The sequence below is a fragment of the Delphinus delphis genome, chromosome 16 (assembly GCF_949987515.2).
Source record: "Delphinus delphis chromosome 16, mDelDel1.2, whole genome shotgun sequence".
In the NCBI taxonomy this organism is placed as follows: domain Eukaryota; kingdom Metazoa; phylum Chordata; class Mammalia; order Artiodactyla; family Delphinidae; genus Delphinus; species Delphinus delphis.
Genome location: NC_082698.1, coordinates 7,422,005 through 7,449,858, shown reverse-complemented (window position 1 = coordinate 7,449,858; position 27,854 = coordinate 7,422,005). Strand labels below are relative to the sequence as shown.

Genomic DNA, 27,854 nt, shown 5'->3' with positions numbered 1-27,854 from the left:
ACAGTCCACTGATCAACAGTCACTAACAGGGAGGTGCAGATCTCCTAAAAATAACTGCCCAACTTCTCTAACAGAATTTTCGATGTACGAGTCCTAGTTCCCCAACTGAACTGTAAATGCCATAAAGGCAGAGACTTAGACCTGGGAGGCAAATACGCTAGAGGAAGAGAACAAGTTTTAGAGTCAGACCCAGAGAAGAATCCTGGCTCTATCCTGTACTAGCTATCTGATATGTAGAAACAAGAATAAGTAATACATGCCTCGAGAAGATATTGAGGGAATTCAACGACTTAGGAAGATAATACAACTTAACCTAGTGCCAGCATATAACAGTATCTCTTAGTTGCCTTTCCTTCTACTATTTATCCCTCACAGTGTGTAGAAGATCATCAGCCACAAAATACAAGCTCAATAAATATTTCTTGATCAACTGATACATTTATCTGATTTTGTTTAATTATACACATAAGGGCTGGGGGATTTTCTCAGGTATTAAATAATTTTTTTAAAAAACCACTATTCAACTCAAAATATCATACTTACTATGTTTTATAGTAGTCTAATAAAACATTAGGAAAGTCGTTTGGCTTATTATTCTGGCCCTGGAATAGCTTGGTCATATCTTCATAAATAGCTATATTCAATTCACCTTTACCAAGGCACAAAAATCAAGAATACATACTATCTGTAAATCCATTTACTGCTTTAAAGTTTTTAACTGTTTAGCAGTTACAGGAAATTTTTTTAAATCAGAAAGAAAAATATTTACATCTCAAATACAAAAGAAAAATTTTAATTATTCTTGGTTGATCTCTAAAACCGAACTACTTCCACGCTCATGATTTTTTTTACCAACCCATTTTATGTATTCAACATGTGCATCCTGTGTACTTACTAAACATTTATTTGCACTTGCATTTTCTGTATCAGGTTTACTTTGATGTAGAGCTTCTTTAAAAAAGCTAACTGAATTTGTCCAATGAAAAGTCTCACGTTTTTTGGAAAACCAATGCTGCTACACTGTTTCCAGATCTGCCTCCAAAGCTGAACCTGGGTGTCCGCAGCTCTTCAAAAAGTTCAAATCCTGCCAGACAGAAGCAAAATACTTTTATTAGGGACTGAATCCCACAGTTAAGGGATATTTGTATTAACAATGTACTTGTCAACCTTTTACAAAATTACGTGATTCCAAACTCTAAATTGTGACTAAATTTCACTTTATGATCTTCTATCCTATATACTATAGGTGTATATGTGTATACACCCAAAAACACTTTGAAATGAACAAGTAACAGACAAAATCAAACCGGAAAAAAGACGCTTTCCATCCATCCTGTTTATCATCCCTGTTTATCATCCTTTCAACTCTGCATCTCCAGTGGCCTCCTTTACCATCTAGTTGTAGGAAGCAGATTACCATGTGTTGAGGTCTTACCATGTAACCGGCACTGTTTTGAGTGCTTTATATGCAGTAAGTCAATTAATCCAAATCAGATATATAAAAGCACTTAATACAGAGAAGATAAGTAACATGGAAATAAAAATGAAAAAGTCCTGGAGACGGATGGTGGCAATGGTGGCACAACAGTAAGAATGTACTTAATGCCCCAGAACTATAAACTTAAAAATGGCTAAATAGTAAATTTTATGTTATATATATTTTACCACAATAAAAAAAGAGTTTGTAACCAAAGATCAAGACCCAAACTGAACTGAACTTGGGAAGGTAAGGAAGTAGTAAATTTCAAAGCAGCACAGGGTGATTTCTTTTTTTTTTTTTAACTTAACATGTATTCGAAAGTCCTGGGTTCAAGTCCCAGCTCTACCACTTACTAGGTGAAAGGTTACTAGATTAAGGTCAATTTACCTTAACCAGAATCCTCAATTTCTATGCAAGGAGGTTACAGGTATCACTGCCCCTATCTAACTTACAGTGATTTTGTGAAGATTAAAATAAGAATATGTGGTGTTCTCCTAGCCTATAAAACAAAATGGAAATTTAATGTTTTATTATTCTGTTTTCAAAAAATAAGACGAATAAGGGTGGAAGGTTGGTTAACTCTTAGTTAACCATGGTTTTCTCTCAGTGATGCAACTATCAGTTTGGGAGAATTCTTTTTCTTTTGGGGGAGAAGGTGTCTGCATTTTCTAAGTTTCCATGTCTTGAGCTAAAGCTCAAATAACACTTGTAAACAGAAAAAAATGCTTAAATGGATCAACTGGTTTTTTTATACTTTGCTTCATAATTCATATTCTTAATCAAGCTTCACCAAATCTTAACAAATAACTAAATATTAACATACTCATTAAAAACTGATCATAAGAAAACTTTTCCAAAGAAGGCCAGGACTTTTAAATAATACGATACATTTTAATGCTAAAAAATGGAGCCACTGTGATGGGTACACACCCATATTTGTTTTCTGAAATTTTACATATGCTTAAAATATTTCGTAATAAAAATTCTCAAGAGAAAATGGAGCTGCCTGGGTGAATTTTCTAGGACTAATCTTTTAACTCCCTGGACTAACCCTACAGAATTTAAGTTTTATATTTCAGTAGATAATACATCAAAATGTTGATGTATTATCAACAATACAAAGTGGTTGTACACCAGAGATAGATAACAAATTTTAATTATTTTAATCTATATACTTATGTGTTGGGGTTACTGATATTTTAAAAATTTTTTCATAATGAATCTGATTACTTTTTCAGTAAGACAGGTTTGTGGGGTTTTTTTAATTCACTAGTTGTAAGAAAGTCAAGTTCCTTGGACATCAAATTAGAATATCCTAGTGTCTGCCAAATGATTAAGTAATCCTCACCAAACAAACGGCAACACAAAATATTTATATAAATAAGGCTACAAAAGAAAAATTCATTTCAATAGATTTATGAACATTTACATTTCAAATTAGGAAAGAAGCAAAGAACCTTAAAAAAATTAGTGAAGCAATCTTTATTCTATGCAAAAGGGACCATGGAAGTCAATCTTAAAAGCTAGTGACAAGGCCCTTGGCAGTGATACATGGCAGTGTGTTCTGTTAGTGTCCTGTATCTATCTAACTCCAAAAACCATTTTCTAAGAGAAGCATGCCTAGAAAAATATCTTCAATTGTATATAATTATTTCTTTAACATTTCCTGTTGTAACATTTCACTTATTTAAATTCTGCATTAAGCTCTAAAACTGAACAGAAGTTAAAGAATTTATTCAGTAGTTCTCAGACACAGACACATTTTTAATCACTCTTTACAAGGCTAAAGTCTGTTCCTCATTATGAAAGACAGACAAATATGTTTTTGTCTGGTGGTTCCAGGGATAAAAGAGAACACCTGTATTTAAAAACCAGGAAAGGAACTTGCCCTACACAGTGTAACTTTGAGCATTTATTAAAACTGTCAAGCTTCAAGAAGAAAGACTATTGATAAGGGGCCTCAATAGTTCTAAAGGAAACAAATTTAACATAGAAGATAATAAAATTAATGACATGAAATAAAAGACAATAAATCACATAATTCTTGTTTTCCAGAGGCAACAGTAATGAAGCTCACATTTCAAGCCTCAAACACTTCAAGTTTTACATTATATAAGCTGCCAAAGCCATCGAATGCACACAAAAGGACATGTGTTAAGTGTTCTCCCTCCTACTGCCTATTCCCTTACTACCAAAAAGAAAACAAACTCTGAGAGAAAGCGCTTGCAATACGGTTATAAATTCATTTCCCATTAGCTTGTGACAACTGAGGTTCAAAATTTAACCACAAACTTAGTACCATATCACTTATTAATACTCCATCCTGAAAATTCTTCCCACTCCTTTAAAAAAAACAATACTAATCTGAAATGGAGTCTCAGGAAAAAACAAGCAAATATATAGCTACAGATTCTCAAGGTACTTTCCCAGGAAGTCCTGTGCACTGCATGAGTAAAGTGACAGGTGAAATAATCCTTAAACCATACAAGAAACAGTCTTCCAAAGAGCTCAAAATATTTGTGTATGGATTAAAGGTTCTCGATTCTTACAAGATCCCCATTTAGTAGACACAGCACTAATTATACTTTGCTAATGGGGCAAAAAAGGATCCTGTCTTGGCACCAAAATCTTGCAAAAAGTAGAGATTTCCTCAAGAATTAATAGGTACTAATTCTTCTAAGTCCCTACATTTTGTTTCTGTGCAATGTTAAAAAAGAATATACACTGAAAACAAGAAGAAAAATCCTAAATATCTAAATGACCACTAGGCAAGACAAAGTATCTATAAAATGAAAACTCTCATACAAGACTTTAAAAAACACTACTACCATCTGCATTATTACTGTTATTACTAATTACCAGTATATCAGTACACTGAAGTCAGAAACACAATATATGCACTTTCTTTGCTTGATTCCCCAAGTAACAGATTATATAGCTTAAACAAAGAACTTAATTTTTACAGGCTCATAAACTTTAGTACTTAACTGCCAGGATTTTTTGGAAAATTTTACAAAGCACTCTGGATCTCAACCAATATTATTTCTTTGCTCTTTGCATATACAGTTAAAAGTACTACCATGGTTATTAACAAAGAAGAAAAGCAGGCAACTCCCACAAATAGAAAAGTAAAATACTATAACACCATGGAAAAAAAAACCTATTTAAGTGCATTAAACCTGAGGTAAGAACACATTTAAACAACATAACAGCCATTTACCTTCACTGAATTCATTTAGCAACTCTTCCTTGGTCCAATTACATGAGGTTATTAGAAAAAAGCCTTTCACTTTCAACACCCTGGAGAGAGATTTCACATATTGCTTCCTCTTTTCAATTGCATTGTCAGGATTAAGGCTTATGGCATCAAAAGTCCCTTTGTCAATACAAATATGAAATCCAGACAGTTTTGTGGAAGGATTCAAAAAGTCTTCTACCTATATTAAAAATCAATGTCTATGTGAGAACAATTCACACACAATATTTACTGAATTTAAGTAACAATCTGTAAAAAGTTACAGATAAAAAGAGCAATTACTTATGATGGCATTTTACATATAATAAACATTTGCAACTTTATAGCTAACTTTTATGTGCTTCATTCCAAGATCATTAAAGCTAAGATTAGTAAGCAAGACTGACAGTGTTTCCTGGACATTCCAAATCTCTACAAATTTGGAAACAAATCAAAGCCAGGTGTATTGCCTAATAATACCAGCACATAAATGGGGCTCACAAGCCTGGTTTATGAAAAAGTTATTTCTGTCGAAAAAAAGAATATTTGAAATATTTTTTAAATGACAAAAAAATATCTGGAACTCAAACAAGGCACTTGAAATAAGATGATTTTTAGCTGACATTACTAGCTGTATGACCTGAGGTAAACATGGTAAATCAAAAGTTCTTTTGCCTTGACTCAGCAGCTTACAAAGCAACTAATGGATACAATGAATGGCACAAAGCTTAAGAAATTAAAGGACTGTTTAAGCTGCAATTACTTAACTTTATAAATATCATGCACTTCAGATTTTGAAAGTCATGTATCAGCATCTCACTCATTTTCAATAACTTCAATAACTTACTGATACTTTAGAAGCATTTGAAATAGTGATCTGCCTCAACTTCATAAAATATTCAAAATAATTTGCCAACAAACTTAATTCTGAAAAGCTGCTTTGAAAAAGTAATTAAGCAATTAGCTCGTGATTATTCATATAAACTTAAAATAATCATAAATAGTGTATTATCTGAAACTCTTATTGTTTGACTTGAAAATGTGTATTGCATGTTTACATACATTTGAACATAGGTTTCCTGCCCCTGCCTCACATCAAAGTATTCATTACACCTGAAGCAAAACAATGACTACCACTCTTAAGAGCGAAGTTTGGAGAAGTTCCTATCCTAAATGCCTATATAAAAGTATTCATTTAGTGGGACTTCCCTGGTGGCGCAGTGGTTAAGAATCTGCCTGCCAATGCAGGGGACCTGGGTTCGAGCCCTGGTCCAGGAGGATCCCACATGCTGTGGAGCAACTAAGCCCATGCGCCACAACTACTGAGCCTGTGCTCTAGAGCCCACGTGAGCCACAGCTACTGAAGCCCACATGCCTACAGCCCGTGCTCCACAACGAAAAGCCACCACAGTGAGAAGCCCACGCACTGCAACAAAGAGAAGCCCCCACTCACTGCAACTAGAGAAAGCCCACGCGCAGCAACGAAGACCCAACACAGCCAAAAATAAATAAATGAATAAATAAAAAAATAAATTTATAAAAAAAGTATTCATTTATTCAACAGATATTTCATAGACACCTATTATATGCAGGAACTTTACAGGCCCTGGGACTGTAACTGCAAACAAAGCAAAACAGGTCCCTGTATGAGAATATATCTCATGTTCTCTAAAAGGAGAGGCAAGCAATAAATAAGCTAACCAAATTATTTCAGATAAAGTGCTATGAAGAAAAAAAAAGAATAATGAAGACAGTGAGTGACTGGGAAGAGAAATGTTTTGGAAAAGGTAGTCAGGCAAGACCTCTTTAAGAAGGCGATATTTGAGCAGAGATCAGAATGCTGAGAATGAGCCAAACAAACTGAGATCTGGGGCAAGAACATTCTGGACAGAGAGCAGCAGGTATAAAGACTGGAGAAAAACAGGGCTGACATGTATCAGGAGCAGAAAGAAAGCCAGTGTGACTGGGGTACTGGTGATAAAGAAGGAAAGAGGTAAGAAACGAGGGGCTTTGTAAGGCTGGGTGGGCGTTCAGATCCCATTCTGAGTGCAACGGGGAAGCCCTTGGAGGCTTGTGAGCAAGGAAGTGACACAAGCTGATTTATATTTTAAAAACTAACTCTGGGTACCCTGTGGTAATGGACAGCAGGGCGGCAAGAGTGGAAACAGGAAGGCTAAGTAAGAGGCTACTACAGTCATCTAAGTGAGAAATGATGGTGGCTTAGATCTGGGAGGTAGCAGTGGAAATATCAAGAAATGATCACATTCCTGATATACTCTGAAGATAAAACCAACAAAATTGGCTATAGGATTTGTTGTTGTTGTTGGCGCCTTGAGGCTTTCAGGATCCTAATTCTCCAACGGGGAGTGAACCCGGACCACAGTAGTAAAAGCGCCAAGTCCTAACCACTGGACTGCGAGGGAATTCCCTGTTATAGGATTTAAAGGAAAGAGTGGGGTAGGGGATGGGAGGTGTGTGAGAAGTTTAAGGAAGAAACCAAGAGTTTCACTTTGGACCAATTAAGAGACTTTTAGCTATCCAAGTGGAACTATAGAATAAGCAGTGTTTATATAATTCTAGAGCTCAAAGGAGAAGCCTGGGATAAAAATATAAATGCAAGAGTCATCATCTCGGGCTTCCCTGGTGGCGCAGCGGTTGAGAGTCCACCTGCCGATGCAGGGGACACGGGGTCATGCCCTGGTCCGGGAAGATCCCACATGCTGCGGAGCGGCTGGGCCCGTGAGCCATGGCCGCTGAGCCTGCGCGTCCGGAGCCTGTGCTCCGCAATGGGAGAGGCCACTACAGTGAGAGGCCCGCGTACGGCAAAACAAACAAAAAAAAAAGAGTCATCATCTCCTCACAGATCAGAGGGCAAAACATAAACTGAGTAATCTTTGGTGGCATTAGACTACTTTAGGCATTTACAACTTTTTTATCTAGTTAATCCAAAGTTAGCTATTATTTGTGTGTATTTGCAAAAAAAAAAAAGAGCGAGAGAAAGAATAAACATATTGCACACAAGGAAGAGGAGAAAATAACTTTCCCAAACTGACTAGACTGAAAATTTTAATACTGTCACTTAAAAAGTATCATTTTGGATTATTTATGATTGACCCTTAATTTATGAGCTCAAAGATGTCAGCAAATTAATATACTTCAGAAACATTTAAACTTTATAACTTATTACAAATAAAAATAACAGTTACAGTAATATAAATAATAGTTACCTTCAACTTAATGTTAGATAAACCTTCTTTCTCTATAATATTTCCAGAAAGCTGTATTGCAGAGGGAGAGTAATCAATTCCAGTAATATTAGAGAAACCAAATTTTGCCTAGGGACAGAGAAATAATATTATACTTTAGTTTTCAGAAGTTTTAAATACTGTTTTACCTATGAATTATATTATTCCTTTAGGACTGGGGCTGTTTTTTTTTTTTAATATATCAAATGACATATACTATCCAATAATCTAAAATGTTTAAATTTTATTGTAGAATCTAAATAGAAACTAAAAGTTTAAATTTATATAATGTGACAATTTGTTCTTTTATAATATTTGATTTCTTTCTCAAAAGGAAATTCATTTTCTTAAAGACAACGAGAATATATGTGTATTTCGGCCCTAAAGCAGAAAAATGTAGTATTAACTTCTAATGCTGATATGCTTTAATTCACACAAAAATCTGTCATAGATTTTACTTAACACAATTAAGTTACATGAATAAATTAAATGCATATGTAATAAGTTCTTGCTTTTAAAAATTTTCCTTCAGTGTACTTATAAATCATGCAATTCTCCACCAACCATGTGATCATTAACCATCTTACATTTGTATAGTATTTTTCGTTTTTGAAATATTTCATACATTCCAATAGACCTTTACAAAAAACCTGTGAGATAAATTGGGCAGGTATTAATACCCCCAAAGAGTTAAAGAAAGCTCACTGGACTTAAGAGGTTTGAGACTAAACCTGCAGTCCAGCTGTTTACTAACAATATTAACCCATCTAAGGGTGTGTGGAGCCTGAGGCAGAAGCATGATGGCCTCTGGTCTTCACCTCTAACTATGCTGAACATTGTAAGACCAATCAGACTAAAGAAAATATCAAAGGAAATTTGAAGAAGAACAGAAGTTGCAGAGTAGAGTGTAGCCTGAAATTCTCTTCCAGCTCTTCACCATTTACTAAATGGTTACTTCCTTCAAAACTACTTAACCTACTCCAACACCATCCATTTAAGACTTATTTAGACTTTTCAACCTTAAGTGACTGATTCCTAATCTAAACTCAATTAACACAACAATCATTTTCCACAGGGCATTTTGCTCCCTTTGATCATTTTTATTTTTAGTCTTAAGGTCTAATATCCCTTCTTTGATGCCAACCTCCTATTCTTTTAGTGATCTCAATCCATATTCTTCAAGATCTTCATTTTCTCCCAGTTTCCCTCATTTATCAGACCTAGAATGCAGGATGATTCTATTAATTGACTCTTACCAGTTCCTTCTTCTCCAAGCCTGTTTATTCTTCCCTTAGAATTTATAAAAATCATATGCAGATGTTTTAAGTTTCTAGAACAATCATCCTCAAACTACTGCCAACATTTTTCACATTCAATTTCTGGCACTCAGTGAGAAATAAGCAGACATTCAAGGAAATAATAAATGACCAAAAACCAAAGGGAAAAAACTTACATTAGAAAAAGACCCACAGGAGAATCAAATAAAAGAATGATCAGAAACATATTTAAAAAACTGAAATAAATGACAATTTGGAGAATTGTGACAGAGAACTGAAAACTATAACAAACAAACATACAAATAAGAGAATTTTAAAATGCAATGATTAAATTAAGATACTCAAGGATGGACTTGATAGGAGATTGGACGCACACACAAAATAGTGAAGTGGAAGAAAAGTCAGAATACCACTTTAAGCACAGAATGACAGAAGGATGGAAAATTAAAAACAGGAAAGAACATAAAAGACATAATATGGCACAGAGTATAAGATCTAAATATATATAATAGAAGTCTTAGAAAAAGAGGAAATAAGAATAGGGCAGAAGAGAAAATGACATATGACTGAGAACTTTCTAATTTTGAAAAAGGATCCCAAGCCACAGATTCAAGAAGCACTATAAACTCAAGGCATGATAAAAACAAAGATAGTATAGTATAATATATATCTGATAAAACATATAATTTATATTATATACAAATAGTATAATATATCTGATGAAAACCAAAATCAGAAAAATCTCAAAAGCATTCAGGGAGTGGGGTGGGGGATACAACGCGACAGATTACCTGCAAAATACCAACAGTAAGACTGACAGCTGGCCATAAGTCATAAAGAATGGAAGCCAGAAAACAACAAAAGGAAAATGCCAATCTAAAATTATATCCCAGCGAAAAAAACAAAAAAGTATGTATGTGTGTGTGTGTGTGTGTGTGTGTGTGTGTGTGTGTGTATCCATCAAAAATGTAGGTGGTCACTGAAAAAGCACCGAATATAAGCAATGACTGTTAGCATGACAAAAATACAGAAAACTAAACATTATGTGTCACATAGGCAAATATACATGACCACCTATTAAATTTACTTGTTTTAAAAAAACTGAATTTGATAAAAATCTATGGATCAGAGGTAAAGAAACTTTTTCTTTAAAGGAACAGAGCATAAATATTTTACACTTTTCCAGTCATACAATCCCTGTCACAACTACTCAACTCTACTACTGTAGCACATAAGCAGCTACAGACAAAGCTGTATTCCAAGAAATATTTATAAAAACAGGGGAAGCCTAGATTTGACTGATAAACTATAGTTTGCTGACCCTTATTCTAGATTTAACTTCCAACCCACAGAAAACACAGGGGACAGAAAACATGTTAAATAATACTACAGAGATGCAATTAGAAAGTCCACACTGTGGTAAATCATTTGGGACTAATAAACTACCTTCTACAACAAATAAATCACCAAGTTACATAAAGAAAAAGTGTAGGGAGAACTTAAAAGAGCCTTCGGAGACTATCAGCCAACTGCAATATGTGGACTCAATAACAGAATGGAAATGACAGAAGAAAAGTCAGTGAACTTGAAGACACATCAATACTAGTTATCAAATCTAATCAACAGAGAAAAATAATCGGAAAAGAATGAACAGGTCCTAAAGCTTCAGGGACCTGTGGGACAATACAAAGAGGCTTAACGTTGATGTTTACAGACTCTCAAAAGGAAAGGAGAATGTGATTCAGAGGAAAAAAAAAAAATTGAAAACATCCCAAATTTGGCAAAAGACTTAAGTTCTCAGATTCAAAAAGCTCAGTGAACCCCAAACAGAATAAGGAGAAAGAAATCCAAGCAGCAGTACATCATAATTAAACTGGTAAAAACTAAAAGACAATGGAAAAAATCTTGAAAGCATCTAGAAAACTGATGCATTACTTACAGGAACACAACAATTCAGATGACTGCAGATTTCTCATCAAAAACTATGGAGGTCACACAACATTTTTAAAGTACTGAAAGAACAGTTAATTCAGAATTCTATATTCAGCAAAAACATCCCTCAGGAATGAAGGTGAGATAAAGACATTCTCAGTTGAAGAAACACTAAGAAAATTTCTTGCCAGGAAAGCTGCTCTAAAATCATTCCTGAAGGAAGTTCTTTAGACAGAAGGTAAATAATACCAAAACAAACGAACAAACAAACTTGGAAGATCAGGAATGAAGAAAAAAGCTGCAAAAGTAAATATCTGTGTTAACATAATTAACTACTATTCTCCTTTGAAAGGAAACATTATAGCATTATCCTACAGGATTTTCAATGTAAAGGTAATATTTAAGACAACTGCAATATAAAGAAGGGAAGATTAAAAAACTCACAGGTGGTTAAGGTTTTCACATACCACATGGAACGGTAAAACACTGATTCTAAGTAGATTGTGTAAATAAAGTATGTATATTATAATCGTACAGCAACCACTAAAAAAGCCAAAAAGATACAGTCATTACAGCAACCACTAAAGAAACTATACAAAGACATTTATACAACTAGATATATCTAATTAAAATGGAATACTAAGAAATGTCCAAATAAAGCAAAATAAGCAGGAAAGGAGAAAGGGAAGAATGAAAAAACAGAGGTAACAAAGAGAAAAGAAATAATAAAATGGTAGACCTAAATCCAAATGTTCTAAATATACCAATTAAAGGATAGAGATTATTAGAAAGGATAAAAAAACATGACCCAACTATATGCTGGCTACAAGAAAGTCACTTCAAATATAATGATATAGGTTGGTTCAAAGAGAAAGAATAGAAAAGGATATACCATGCAAAAACTCATTTTGGCCTGCGTACCAAAAAAAAAAAAGCAAAAACTCATTTTAAAAAGTTGAACTTCACACCCACAAGGATGGTTACAATCAAAAAGATAATAAAAATCGTTGGTGAGAATATGGAAAAACTGGAACTCACATACAGTGCGCATGGAAGTGTATAATGGTGTAGCCACTGTGAAAACAGTCTAGCAGTTTCTCAAAAGGTTAAATATAGAGTAACCATATGAACCTGGGTATATACCCAAGAGAAATGAAAATATATGTCCATACAAAAACTTATACATGAATTTTCACAGCAGCATTTTTCATAATAGCCGAAAAGCAGAAACAACTTAAATGTCCATCAGCTGGCGAGTGGATAAACAAAATGTGGTAAACCCATCCAACAGAATATTAATTGGACAAGAGGAAAGAGTATTGATACATGCTACAGTATGGATGAACTTTGAGAACATTATGTTAAATGAAAGAAGCCAGACACAAAAGACTACATATTGATGATTCCATTTATATGAAATGCCCACAATAGACAAATCCACAGACACAGAATGTAGATTAGTGGTTGCCAGGGGTTGAAGGGAATGGGGAATAAGGAGTGAACGATAATGAATATAGGGTTTCTTCTTGGGGTGATGAAAATCTTCAGGAATTAAAATAGTGGCGATGGTTGTACAAATTTGTGAATATACTAAAAACCACTTTCAAAGGGTAGATTTTATGGTATGTGGATTATATCTCAATTTTTTAAAAAAGCTGGAGTGGCTTTATTATTAGCATCAAAGTAAAATCAAAGTAAAGAAAACTACCAATGTTAAAGAGGAACATTATACAATAAATGGGTCAATTCATCAATACACAAACACATAAAATCCTAAATGTGTAACCTCTGAACAACAGAGTTTGAAAATACATGTAGCAAAAACTGACAGAAATAAAAGTTAAAATAGACAAATCTACCAATACGGTCAGACACTTCAACATTACTATTTCCATAATTAATAGCACTAATAGACAGAAAATCAGTAAAGGTACAGAAATGAACAACACCATCAAACACCATAAGTCTAGTTAACATATACAGAATACTCTATCCAGTAACAGCAGAATACACATTTTTTTCAAGTGCACATGAAACATTCACCAAGATGGATATATCCTGGATCATAAAACAAAGTAACACATTTAAAAGAATTTAAATCATACAAAGTATGTTCTCTGACATAATCGAATTAGACTAGAAGTCAAAAGCAGAAAGAGAAAAATCCACAACATGTGGAAATTAAACAACAGAATTCTAAATAATCTGGATCAAAGAAGAAAATTAGAGAATTCCCTGGTGGTCCAGTGGTTAGGACTCCACACTTTTCACAGCCAGGGGCCCGGGTTCAATCCCTGGTTGGGGAACTAAGATCCTGCAAGACTCACGGCACAGCCAAAAAAAAAGAAGAAAATAAAAATACAGCATATCAAATTTGTGCGGTGCAGGAGCACCTACAGAAAAATTTATAGCACTTATATCATTAAATGTTTACGTGAGAAAAGAAGGAAAGTCCCAAATCAATAATCTAAGCTTCTACCTTAAGAAGCTAGAAAAAAAGAGCAAGAATAAATTAAAAGCAAAAAGAATGAAAAAATAATAAAATTAAGAGCAGAACCCATTGAAACTGAAACATAAAAGCAATAGAGAAAGTCAATGAAAACAAAAGCAATTTTTTATAAAAGACAGAAAAAATGAATCTCTAGCATCACTATCAAAGAAAAAGAGAGAGAAGACACAAGTTACCAACATTAGGAATGAACAAGGGGATTTCAATACAGACCCAACAGACTTTAAAAGGACAATAAGAGAATACTGTGCAGAACTCTATACACACAAATTCACAATGGACTAATTCCTCAAAAACCACAAACCACGCAAACTCACTCAAATGAAATAAATAACCTAAATAGGACTGTGACTATTAAAGAAATTTTATTCATATTTTAAACCTTCAGAAAAGAAATTTCCGGGTTAAATGGTTTAATTGCAAATTCTACCAAACACTCAAGAAGAAATAACACTAGTGCTACACAATATCTTAAAAAATTTAAAAAGGAGGGAATTCTTCCCCACTCATTTTATAAGGCCATCAATGCCGAGACCAAAACCAAATAAAGATAATACAGGACTGCAGGGAAACTGCAGACCAATATCCCTCAGGAATACAGATGTAGGGAATTCCCTGGCAGTCCAGTGGTTAAGACCTCATCTTCCAATGAAGGGGGTATGGGTTCAATTCCTGGTCGAGCTAAGATCCCACATGCCTAGTGGCCAAAAAACCAAAACATAAAACAGAAACAACACTGTAACAAATTCAATAGAGACTTTAAAAATGGTCCACATCAAAAAAATCTCTTTTTAAAATTAATTAATTTATTTGGTTGTGCCAGGTCTTAGTTGTGGCAGGCAGGCTCCTTAGTTGTGGCATGCGAACTCTTAGTTGTGGCATGCATGTGGGATCTAGTTCCCTGACCAGGGATCCAACCCGGGTCCCCTTGCACTGGGAGCGCAGAGTCTTATCCACTGCACCACCAGGGAAGTCCCCAAAAAAAAGCTTAAAAAAAATACAGATTTAAAAGTTCTCAACAAAATAGTAACAAATTGAATCTAGCAATACAGAAACAGAATTATACATTATGACCAAATGGGGCTTATTCCACAAGTGCAATACTGGTTCAATATCTGAAAATCAATTAATATAATCCACCATATTAACAGTCTAAAGAAAAAACACCTCATGATTATATTCACTAATGCAAAAAAATTTTATTTTATTTTATTATTTTTTTAACGAAATTCAAGAAATACGTCCTAAAAATACAAGGGAACTTCTTCAACCTGATAAAGGGCATCTAATAAAATCCTGCAGCTAACATCATCCGTAATGGTGAAAAACTGAAGACTTTCCCCCTAAGATGGGAACAAGGCAGGAATGTGCCATCACCAGTCCTAGTCAATACCATATTGGAAGACCTAGGTAGTGTAATCAGGCAAGAAAAAAAAGGCATGCATATTGGAAAGAATGAAATAAAACTGTCCCCATTCACAAATGGCATGACTGTCTACATAGAAAATCCCAGAAAATCCACTTAAACCTCCTAGAACTAATAATATGCAAGATTACAGGATACAAAGGCAACACAAAAATCAACCATATTTCTAGCAATAAACGATTGGAAACTGAATTTCAAAAAGCAATACCATTTTAAATATTCCAAAAACAAATATATAGGTATAAGTCTAAAAAATATGCACAGGATCTGCATGCTGAATGAAAACCAAAAAATGCTGAGGAAAGAAATCCAGGAAGACCTAAATGAATGAAGAGAGACACTATGTTCATAAACTGGAAGACTCAAGATAGTAAAGATGTTGATTCTCCTCAAATCACAGATTTAGCTCAATTTCAATGAAATTTTCAACATGGATTCTTTTGTAGATATTTACAAACTAATTCTTAAATTTATTTGGAAAGGTAAAGGAACTAGAATGGCCAATACAACATTTGAAAAAGAATAAAGTTGAGAGACTCACACTATCCAACTTTTAAGATTTACTAAAAAGCTACACTAATCAAGATAGCATCCAGAGGATGTCACCATGAATTCTTCCAAACATTTAAGAAAGAAACAAAACTAATCTTACAAAAATCCTCTGAAAAAAATAAAAACAGAGACAAGTCTCACCTCATTTTATCAGACCAGCATAACCTTGACACAAAAACTTTACATTAAAATTGCAAGTAAGCACAACTGGACAGCCCGCATGCCTCAACGAAAGATCCCGCATGCCGCAACTAAGACCCTATACAGCCAAAAATAAAGTAAATAAATATTTTTAAAAATAAAATTGCAAGTAAGGAAAATTACTGGCTAATCTCTCTCATGAAGCTATATAATTCCTAAGTAGAATACTACCAAATCAAATCCAACAATATATGAAAAGGATAATACATCACAATCAAACTTGGTTTACTTCAGGAACGGAAATTTTTTATAACATTGAACAATCACTACAATTATCTCAATAAAAATGTCAATTAAAAAAAAAAAACTGGGCTTCCCTGGTGGCACAGTGGTCGAGAGTCCGCCTGCCAATGCAGGGGACACGGGTTCGAGCCCTGGTCCAGGAAGATACTACATGCCGCAGAGCAACTAAGCCCGTGCGCCACAACTACTGAGCCTGTGCTCTAGAGCCCGTGAGCCGCAACTACTGAGCCTGCGTGCCACAACTACTGAAGCCCACGCACCTAGAGCCCGTGCTCTGCAACAAGACAAGCCACCTCAATGAGAAGCCCGCACACCATAACAAAGAGTAGCCCCCGCTCACCGCAACTAGAGAAAGCCCGCACACAGCAACGAAGACCCAACGCAGCCAAAAATAAATAAATAAAAAAATTTTTTAAATTGAGGACCCCCACCAAAATCAATCAGTTCAACTCTAACAGAATCAAGAAGAAAAATCATCTGATCATATCAATGAATATTAAAGAAAGCAACTGATCGAGTTCAACAACCCAACCATTATGATTAAAAACTCTTAACAAACTAGAATATAAAGGAACAGCCTCAATCTGGATGACTACCTGTAAAAACCTAGAGCTAACATCATATTTAACAGTGAAATATTAGAAGCTTTCCTCTTCTAGTAGGCAGTGTTAGAAGGCTATCTGCCTTCACAATTTCTATTCAATGTTGACCTAGAGACTGCACAGCATTTTAATAAACAAAATATTAAGAATGGAATAGAAGAAATACAACTACTATTTACACATGACATTACAGTCTTTATAGAAAATCCAAAAGAATCTATAAATAAATAATTAGAATTAATGTGTGACTTACTGGATACAAGATCAATATAAAAATCTGTTGTACTTATACATAGCAGCAATAAACTATTAGAAAATAAAATTTAAAAGCATAACAATAATAGTCACAACAACAAAAAAATCTAGGAATCAACCAAGGAAAAATACTGGTTGGCCAAAAAGTTGTTCTGGTTATTTGGGGGTTTTTTTAATATATTTTTTAATTTATTTTTGGCTGCGTTGGGTCTTCGTTGCTGTGTGCGGGCTTTCTCTAGTTGCGGTGGGCAGGGGCTACTCTTCGTTGTGGTGCGCAGGCTTCTCATTGAGGTGGCTTCTCTTGTTGCGGAGCACGGGCTCTAGGCGCGCGGCTTCAGTAGTTGTGGCGCGCAGGCTCAGCAGTTGTGGCGCACGGGCTTAGTTGCTCCGTGGCATGTGGGATCTTCCCAGACCAGGGCTCGAACCCATGTCCCCTGCACTGGCAGGCGGATTCTTAACCACTGCGCCACCAGGGAAGTCCCTGTTTGGTTTTAAGTAAAAATAAGACACATTTTTCATTTTCACCAAGAACTTTATTGAACAATGTATTCATTAACCGAGCAAACTTTTTGGCCAACCCAATATATAAGATCTCTGTACAGAAAATCTCTATACAGACAAAATACTACTGAGAGAAAATTAAGAACTAAATAAATGGAGGAATACATCATGTTCATGGATTCACTCGATACTATAAACATGTAAATCCTCCTCAAACTGATCCATAAATTCAATACAATCCTAATCAAAATCCCAGGGTGGGTTTTGTTTTTTTTCCTGAAAAGTGATGATTCTAAAATTTAAATAAATATGCAAAGAGCTAACTAACAACATACAAGACAACAATGGAAAAGCTATCAAAGTCAGAGAACTTACGTTAACCAAATGGGGAGACTTGTCCAGTAATTAGGACAATTTGGCATTGGCATAAGGATAAACAAACAGACCCAAAGGAATAGAACAGAGGATCCAGAAACAGACCCAAACACATACTATTACTGGACTTATGACAGAGGCACCCCTACAGTGCAGTGGGGGAAAGAGCAGACATTTCAATAAGTGGTGCTGGGTTATCTGAATATTCATAGGTAAAAAAAAAAATAAACCTTGACTCTACCTCACAACATACACAGCAATTAATTGGGACCTAAATGTGAAAAAGAAAAGAACAAAGTTTCTAGAAAAACATATAGGAGAATATCATTTTGACTCTGGGTAGGCAGATTTACTACACAATATTCAAAAGCACTAACCATTTTTAAATGCTATATTAAACTTTAGTAAAATTAAAGAACTTCTGTTCATCAAAAGACACTATTACAGGGACTTCCCTGGTGGTCCAGCGGTTAAGATTCCAAGCTCCCAATGCAGGGGGCCTGGGTTCGATTCCTGGTCAGGGAACTAGATCCCTCATGCCGCAACTAAAAAGATCCCGCGTGACACAAGGAAACGCGACAAGAAATATCCTGCGCGCTGCAACTAAGACCTGGCGCAGCCAAATAAATAAATAAAAATTTTTTTAAAAGGTACTATTACAGGGCTTCCCTGGTGGCGCAGTGGTTGAGAGTCCGCCTGCCTTTGCAGGGGACACGGGTTCATGCCCCGGTCCGGGAAGATCCCACATGCCGCGGAGCGGCTGGGCCCGTGAGGCATGGCCGCTGAGCCTGCACATCCGGAGCCTGTGCTCCGCAACAGGAGAGGCCACAGCAGTGAGAGGCCCGCGTACCACAAAAAAAAAAAAAAAAAGATACTATTACAAAAGTGAAGAGACAAGCGACACACCAGATACAAAGGTTATATACACAGAATATATAAAAAACTCCTACAAATCAATAAAAGAAAGGCAACCCAATCTTTAAATAAGCGAAAGCTTGAATAGGCATTTCACAAAAAAGAACAGCCAAATAGACAGCATATGAAGATATGCTCAATATCCTTAGACATCAGGGAAATGAGAATAAAACCACAAGATACCACTACACACCTAGCAGAATCACTGAAATTGGATAAGCTGACAAGAGCAGGTGTTGGCAAGGATGTGGAGCTACTAGAATTCTCACACACTGCCAGTAGGAGTGCAAACTAGTGCAACCAATTTGGAAAACTGTCTGGCAGTATTCATAATAACACAGTGCTGGAAATGAGTCAAATGACTATCAACAGGAGGATGAAGGAATAAAATGAATGAATAAATCAATAAATAAATTGTGGTATTTTCATATAGTACAGTACTAACCACAATGAAATGAAGCACTCTAGTGCTACACACAATATGAAAGACCATGGGTAAACCTAACAAAGCCATGCTCAGCAAAAGAAACCATATCAAAAAAGTGCATACCCAAAGATACTACTCACATCAAGTCAACAAGAGGCAAAACTCAATGAAATGGAAAAAGGATAATCTTTTCAACAAATGACGGATGGAACAATTCAACATTCACATACCAAAAAAAATTAACCCCAACCAGTATCTCAAACCTTCTACAAAAATTAATTCAAAACAAATAACAAAAAAAAAAAAAAAAAAAAAAAAAAAAAAACAAATAACAGATCTAAATGTAAAAATTTTAAACTTTTAGAAGAAAACCTAGAAGACCTATGTGACCTTAAGTTAGGCAAAGAGTTCTTTAATATGACAACAAAAGCACGATCCACATACGAAAAAATTAATAAATGTGACTTCATAAAAATGAATTTCTGCTCTTCAGAAGATATTGTTAAAGAGAATGAAAAACAACAAGCGAACAAATGAGAGAAAACATTTGCATATCACATACCTGACAAGGAACTTATATCCACAATACATAAAGAATCCTCAAATCTTAATAAGTTAACAGGCAACCCCATTTAAAAATAGGCCAAAGATTTGAACACACATTTCACCAAAGATATACAGATGGCAAAAGAGCACATGAAAAGGTAATCAAAGTCATTAGGAAAATGCTAATTAAAACCACAATAAGAAACCAGTACAGCTGACATGAAAAATAGCCTAACTTATGATGACAGAAGTCAAAATAATCATTACCTTTAGGAGGGAATGAGTGGGAGGGGACACAAGGGGGCTTCTTCTATGGTGTTAATAATGTTTTCTTTGTTGATCAGGTTGGTGAGTTACACACAATTATTCATTTTGTAAAAGCTGTACACTTATGACCTATTCACTTTTCTACACGGATGTTATACTTTATTCAGTAAGTTCACATTAAAAAAGAAAAAAACTTCCCAAAGCTACTCCACATCTAGGTAGCTTCACCAGTGAATTCTACCAAACATTTAAGGAAGAAAAAACAATTGTCAACAAACTCTTTCAAAAAATAGATTCTTGTTTAATGATGTCAGCATAACTTGATACCAAACCCTGACAAGGACACTACAAGAAAGGAAAATTACAGGACAATCTCCCTCATGGACAAAGTTGCAAAAATCCTAAACAAAATATTAACAAAGTGAATCCAGTAATATATATATATAAGTTGGGTTTATTCCAGAAATGCACTTAACATTTGAAAATGATCAATGTAATTCACCTACATGAATAAAGGAAAAAATTCATATGGTTACCTCAACAGATACAGGAAAAACATTTAATCAACAACAACACACACCGTTAGCAAAGGAGAAAAACATTTAATCAACAACAACACACACCGTTAGCAAATCTGAAGTCTGATAACAGAGTTATCTACAAAACTAACTTACAAGATAACATCATACCTAACAGTGAAAACACTGAATGTATTCTCTGAAAAGGGCGGAAAAAGACAAGGATGCCTTCCGTCACCACTTCTTTTCAACATTCTCCCAAAGGTCCCAAACAGTGTAATAAGGGGGGAAAAGTTACAAAGGATTGGAAAGAAATAAAACTATCATTATTTATAGTTTGCCTAATTATATATGTAGAAAATATAAAAGAATCTATAGTTAAACTATTAGTCTAAAAGGATAAATCATTAACCTCTACAAGTGAGCTATTAGAATCCGAAAGTATCTACAGGTAAACAACAGAGTGAATAAATAAAATTGTGGTATAATTGTACAAAGGATTCATATACAGCAACAAAAACGAATGAACTGCTATGTACAAGTTGAGTGAATCTCACAGAATGTTGACTGAAAGACACCAGAAAGAACACACTGAAGGCTTCCATTTATATCGAAAACAGACAAATTAATCAATGATGTTAAAACTCCTTGTAGTTGCCTTTAGAGAGGAAGGAGGAGCAATTTAGAGGATTATCAGGGAGTTTAAGGGGGGCTTCTAGAGTCTGTAATATTCTGTTTCTTGATTAGGGTGATAGGTGTGTTCACTTTGTAATAATTAATTGAGCCATACTCTTTTGGTTTGCGCACTTTAATGTAGTTACGCTGCACCTCGTTTCAAAAAAATTTATTACAATTTTTTCTAATCACATTTCACTGCTTGAAACATTTTAACGGCTCCCCATAGACTAAGAGTAAAATCTAAGCTCTTAGGCATGGCATATGATATGGCTCCTACCTTTAATCTAAACCTCATCTCTATCTCACACATACACTTTATATTCTAATTTACCAAATTATTTATAGGGCCAGAACCTTCATGCCTTTAGATAATGTTTCCACTTCTTGAAATTCTCTCCCTCTTTACACTCTACCCACACTCAACACAATTTCCACCCAACTTGGATATTAGCTCCTCCAAGACCCTTCTTATCCCTCTTCCCCAAATCACTCCCTTTCCTATACTCAGTATATCTATTATTGCATACATCAAGCTACAGCATTAGCTATTTATGTCTATGTCAGTCTATCCTCTATTGTACTGTGAACAACTCAAGCACAAGGTCTAAATTTTCATACTGCCAGTGCCTACCACAAGGCTTGACAGGTGGTAGTCACTTAGCAAGTTTCACTGTTACGTATATAACCTTACAAGCTGAAACAGTAAAACCATCTAGGATGAAGCCTAAGTCTTACACCTCCTCCACAGCACTCGGCAGAGCAATGATACACTACAGGCATTAACGGTGATGGTTTAGCTAGTAGTAGAACCTGTACCAAAACTCAGTTCCATGGACAAAATGCTCTTTTCAAAGCATATGCAAAACACTCTTCAAAAACCATATGCTCACCTAAGAAAAGGGATGTATGTCCTACTGGAAATGTAAAAAAAATCATCATCCTTTTATACATACAGATTTCCAGAGTTTTGAGCTAGAAGAAACCAACAGAAATCACCTAGTCAAAATCTTTAGGAAAGAACTGAAGTCCAGAAAAAAAAGTGGCTTGCTCAAGGTTGAGACAATAGCAAGAAGGGCCAAGACTAGGACTCAGATCCCCTGGCTTCTCACTTAGTGCTTTCTCACAGCCCATGCAGCCTCCCTTTTGTACCATGTGACTTCTCAAGGTAAGTGGTACGACTACTTTACTACTTTGGATTTAGATAGCTAGTATCCTCAATTGCAAGATTTTTTTCTTAATTTCATTTTTAAATTTGGTTCTAACACATGAATACTAATAGTACCAACAAGTTCAACCAGGAAAACACCATTTCCAGTTCCAATATCAAGCACTGAAGCATCCAATGGAATCTTGTGTTTCTGCATCCACCTTATTAGTCGAGTCATACTCTCTTCTCCAAACCTATTAGAAACAGAGAATCAGTTAATCAAATAACAGAGGGATAGAGAACAAAGGTTATAACTACATTACACTCAAGCAGCTTATTCAGTTTGCTCAATTAAGTCTTTTTTGAAAGTAAGAAATAACATCTGTAACTGCTTAATCTTCATCTATACTATTATTCAGAAGAAAACACCCCCAAGAATAGAACAGAATAGCTAAGGTTGGTATGTTACTTATTAATGTTTCTCTACATCAGCATTAACACTTGTACATGTTGGTGGCTAAAACGTGCATTGCTTATTGAAAAAGGACAGTTATAAAATAAGGGTTATTTCCTAATAGTGTCATCAAATTTAAATCTGGGCCATTAAAAGAGAAAAGAGACAGATTCTTTCAATCTACCCACCAAAGCCAGAATCAGTCCAAGGTTCCCAAGATTTCTAGGGTTTCTCTGGGATAAGCACTTAAAAGACACACACACACCTACACAATCTTCTGGATCATAATCCCACTACTTTTTCTAACTTACCAGATTTCTCCTGTATCTCCATATTCTTGGAAAGTTTGCAGTTCTCTCTCATAGACAGCATCCCAACTATATGAATAATCAAATGCAAAGCAAATTATTCAATTAAACTGTATTATGAATTAAAGGTATATTTCTAATACATTACTGGGATAGTTATGACAGAAATTTAAAACATTATTAGTGTTGACAAGTGCACACCGCTCAATCTTTTAACATCCTTGTGTTAAAAGAATGAAAGAAATAAGTTTATACATGTAAAGCACTTACAACAATGTCTGACATTTAAAACGGTGTATGTTTTAGCTTAAAAAATACAAAGACGTATCTGTCCAAGGATCCCTAAGTCCCAAACACAAATCCAAAACTTGACTGTAAAGGCATAGTGTCATTACAGCACTTTTCAGTTTAAAATGTAAAGACACAATAATTTTCTACCAATTAGGTGGTTACTCACAATGGAATTCGCCAAAAATAAGCTCCGCTTAAAGGTTAAGTTTTAAGACTTACTCTCACTCCTTTTAAGGACTCCTCCTCCATCAATTGCCGTCTCTTCCTATTTCATGTCTATAGAAGCCCTTCTCCTCCTCCAAGTTACCTCTCATTCTTACCTTTCCCCACAGTCATTCATTCATCCATTAATCCATTAAATAAGTGCTGAGCGTCTGCTTAGGTCAGACCACTTTCTCCTACTCCAAGATGCCCACTATCTCCTCGCTCCCTCCTTACACCATCCCCCCCCACTCCCACCCCTTCCAGCTTCCACGTCCCTGCCCTCGTCCCCTTAACCTTTTCAGCTTCCCAGCCGAGCAGTTCTCTTCCGGCCTCCTACCCTCGCCCACCAGCCGTATTCGTCAGCCCCGCCCACTTTCACCCCACGGGCCCCTTAGACGTCAACCCCTTGAAAAGCCTATTTACAGCCGCCAGTGTAGTCCCTCGGGATTCCATCCCTACGACCCCCGCCCCCGGACCCTCGTCCAAGGCGGCCCTTTAGGCTTCCTCCCGTCACGCCCCCTAAGCTCTCCCCATCTTCCGGGGCCGCCTAGGCCCCATCTCTCCTTCCCCTCCTGCGGCCCAGTCCGGGCAGCGCCGCTCACCCTCCCCTGCCCTGCGCCACACTCACTGCTCTCGGGTGCCCAGCGCAGACGGGGCGAAGCCATCCCCTCGGGGACTGCCCCCTCGAGACCGCGCCGCGGCCCCAGCGCCGCCGTCGTCGTCCGCGCCCTCGCTCATCGCGCTCCTTACCCCGGAGGGCCTTTGGGGCCGCCATAGAGACGTGGCGCGGGCAGAGCGGACGGGCGGGCTGGCGCCTCTAGGAGGCGGGAGTCGGCCCTCTCTACTGCTCCCGGCCCCGGTGGGGGTCCGCAGTCCTGCGCTTTTCCTGCAGCCACCCTGGTCCAGAGTCCCGGATCCCAAAGCCCAGAGTGGGCGGGGCGGGGCCTCGCCTCGGTCCCCACTCTCCCTCCAACCAGCGTCAGATGCACCCCCTTCTTCGAGGTGCCCGCCTAAGCACCACTATATTTGGGGACTGCTGTTCCTAAGGGACTGTTCAAGGTATTGCATTTTGGAAAAAGGCTGGCGGTGGGGGAGCCACACTGAATACCTAAGCCGACACTGCTCAACCCAAATGTACAAATCACCTCATCTCTCCACGTCGTGGGCAGATCTGAGAAATGAGTGGGACAGTCCATCGCATTATTTGGCTTTCCTGCCCAAGGCTAATTTCATTTGCGGCTGGCATTCCGCCTTGCAAATAGCACTCTGGCCTCTTCTGACTTGACGTCACTGGTGGACGAGGGAATTTATGCCCAGTGAAATGAATGCCATACGACACCCGCCCCCCCCGCCCTCCTCCCCGCCCTCCCAAGTAAGCCAATCACGGGTATCAGAGTGCTAAGTGAGAAGAAAGGTCTAAGTGAAAGTCAAGATGCCTGTCTCAGCTCTGCCCCTAACCAGGCGCCTGGCCCTATCCAAGACTCCTAACCTCTGTGTGCTTCAATTTCCTCACCTGCAGCTCGCTGGTAATAGAATGCTCCCAACCAGTGAATCTGAGATTCATCCACCTCTTGGTGGGACTGATGCTGGAAGTTCTGCAGCATAATGCCAGAGATCTTATGGGCCAAATGTCTGGGGGGACTTCTGTAGCAGCAATGAAATACTGGTAGTCCAATGCCCTAGGCAAGAATCTCAAAGGCTCTTAGCAAGGCTGCCTTCCAACCAAAACACATGTTTCCTAGGCCACTTTTCTGTTGACATGGCAGACAGAAGCCCAATAACAAGTCCCTGGAGGTAAGTGGCGTCAACATTTGCCTTTCCAGCTCACAGAAATCCCGATTAAGACCGCATGTGCATCTCCTCTGATGCAAGACGTTCCAAGATCTTCAGGCAACCACTGGTGACAGAATATGGTAAAAGGCAGATGGGAATCTATGTGTATAGTGATTAAAGAACTCAAGAAAGTGCGTAAGTAACCTTATTACAGAGTAATAAAACCACCAGATGCCACGGCCAATTAGTGCTGCCCTGAGCGAATGGTTGTTTTGATTTTTTCTAGACTCGATGCTCAAGAGAGTAAGCTTGAATGTGACTGAGTGGGTCTTAAAAAGTTTTAGGTTCTAATTCAGAAGCACCCATGAAAGACAAGGCCGTCTTCAATCTGATGTCTTGCCAACACTTAAGATGTTTTTGCTGTGTTTGCTGAATGCTATAAACAGTTGTTGGTATGGAGCCCTGGAAAAAACCCATGGTTTATACAGAGTTCCTTCTCTGGCTCCAGGATTACTCTGGGTGTTTAGTTCTGAGGGCTGAATGGGGCACCACCTCTGATCTCCCAGGGCAACAGATTCTTGGTGGGGGGGGGATGGAGACGCTCGATCCGAGCAGAGCTGCCCATCACCAGGGAGAAGGAGGAATGTGCCAAGGAACACAGTCCCTTCCACCAGGTGCTCGTTCCACAAGGCAGGAGGGAGGCTCTGAGGGTATTCTGGGTTGCCTGTCTCCCTCTCATTCTGCCAATCCCTGCAGCCTGGAACCCTGCTCACCTATAACTTCTCTGAAACTGCTTTCAGGAGTTCTCAAATGCTCCCCAATTGGCAAAACAATGGTCAAGTTCCAGGCAATTCTGGTTAGGGTTAGAAGGGAAGGATTCTCTGAGAGGGTGGCACTGAGTGAAAACCTAAAAGAGTTTGTCACAGGTGGTATCCCTAGGGAAGCAGAGTGTAAGACTGAGATGAACATGGCAGAAGTTTATTAGGGAGTGCTCTCAAGATCACCACCTATCGGGGAAGAGAGAAGCAGGGTTGGACAGAGGAAGTGGTCAGGCTGGGGTACCATTACGACCGAGCCTCAGTTAACACCCTCTCCCCTGACAGGGCACTGTGAAGCTGGGATGATCCTTTGGAATTTTCAGGTTGGACTGAAGGATGTGAGCCTCTATTCATCTACATTGACCAGGCATTGAATGCTTGTTTGCCCAGAAAAGGAGGATTGACCTTGGGTGATGAGACTCTTCCATGAAGGATAATTCCAGGAGAGGGCTGTCACCTGACAACCTCCCCAGCAGCTGGGAAAATAATGCAATCAGTTGTGCAAGGGGAGATCTGGGTCACACATCACCACATCTAGAGCAGAGATAATAGAGTAAACCTTGCAGCTTTCTGGGAGAAGAGCATTTCAGGCAAAGGGAAGAGTGAGTGCAAAGCCCCTGAGGTAGAATGAGATAGGGGTATCCAGGAAGCAGAAAAAAGACTAGTATAGCTGTAGCAGAGTGAACAAACGGGACAGCAGCAGGAAATGAAGGAGTCAGATCATTGTAAGGTTTGGGATTTGACCAAGAAGCAACATGATTTAAATTTAAGTTTTGGGGGGCTCCCCTGGTGGCGCAGTGGTTGAGACTCCGCCTGCCGATGCAGGGGACACGGGTTCGTGCCCCAGTCCGGGAAGATCCCACATGCCGCGGAGCGGCTGGGCCCGTGAGCCATGGCCACTGAGCCTGCGCATCCGGAGCCTGCGCATCCGGAGCCCGTGCTCCACGACGGGAGAGACCACAGCAGTGAGAGGCCCGCGTACCGCAAAAAAAAAAAAAAAAAAAAAAAAAAAAAAAAATATTTAAGTTTTGGCGTGACAATTTTGGCTGGTATGTTGTGAATAGATTTGGCAGGGAAAGGGTTAAAAGCAGAAGTGGGAACACAGGGTTTCTCAACCTCATTCCACTGACATTTGGGGGGGGATAATTCTTTGCTGTGAAGGGCTGTCCTATGCATTGTAGGATGTTTAGCAGCTTCGTTGGCCTCTGACCATTAAATACCAGTGGCACCCTACCCCCACCCCCAGTTGTGACATCCAAAAATGTCTCATTTTTGCCAAATGACCCGTGGGGCAGAATTGCCTCCAGTTCAGACCCCTTGAGTTAGGGGCTGTTACAATGATCTGGGAGAGAGATGATGATAGCTTGGACCACTGTGATGGGTATGCTGATGGTGAGTTGTAGGATTCTGGATATATTTTGAAAACTGCTGATCGATCAAAGGGAGCATCAAGAATATTCCAATGTTGTTGGCCTGTGCAACTGTCAAGAAACAGTTCTGTTTGCTGAGTTTGGAAAAAGTGTGGTAGAAGGAGCTTTCTGACAGATTAAAATCCCAGTTTTGAACCTGGAAGATTGAACAAATTGAAGAATAATGATTGGAAAGGTTAGTTCCTTCCCTGAGGTTAGTTGTAGTTCATTTTCACCATTATTTATGTTGATTTTTTTAAATCTTC

General features: G+C 37.6%; 1 protein-coding gene across 3 annotated transcripts in view; it reads right to left on the bottom strand.

The window, feature by feature from the left end:
* LOC132439542 (EEF1A lysine methyltransferase 2) overlaps window positions 1–24,544 on the bottom strand; it is a 183,921-nt gene extending 159,377 nt beyond the window's left edge. For 2 of the 3 annotated variants that reach the window (XR_011246750.1, XM_060033876.1), the window contains exons 1-6: window positions 24,217–24,347; window positions 23,097–23,162; window positions 22,471–22,585; window positions 7,943–8,050; window positions 4,701–4,917; window positions 994–1,084 (exon numbers count right to left, since the gene is read on the bottom strand). Coding sequence is in view for 2 of the 3 variants with exons in the window: in XM_060033876.1 (XP_059889859.1) it covers window positions 994–1,084; window positions 4,701–4,917; window positions 7,943–8,050; window positions 22,471–22,585; window positions 23,097–23,162; window positions 24,217–24,326 (707 nt within the window). In the remaining variant the exon portion in view is untranslated. Of the gene's footprint in view, window positions 1–993; window positions 1,085–4,700; window positions 4,918–7,942; window positions 8,051–22,466; window positions 22,586–23,096; window positions 23,163–24,216 lie in introns of all 3 variants that reach the window. The other variant, XM_060033878.1, reaches the window with a different exon arrangement.
* Window positions 24,545–27,854: the final 3,310 nt, after the last annotated feature.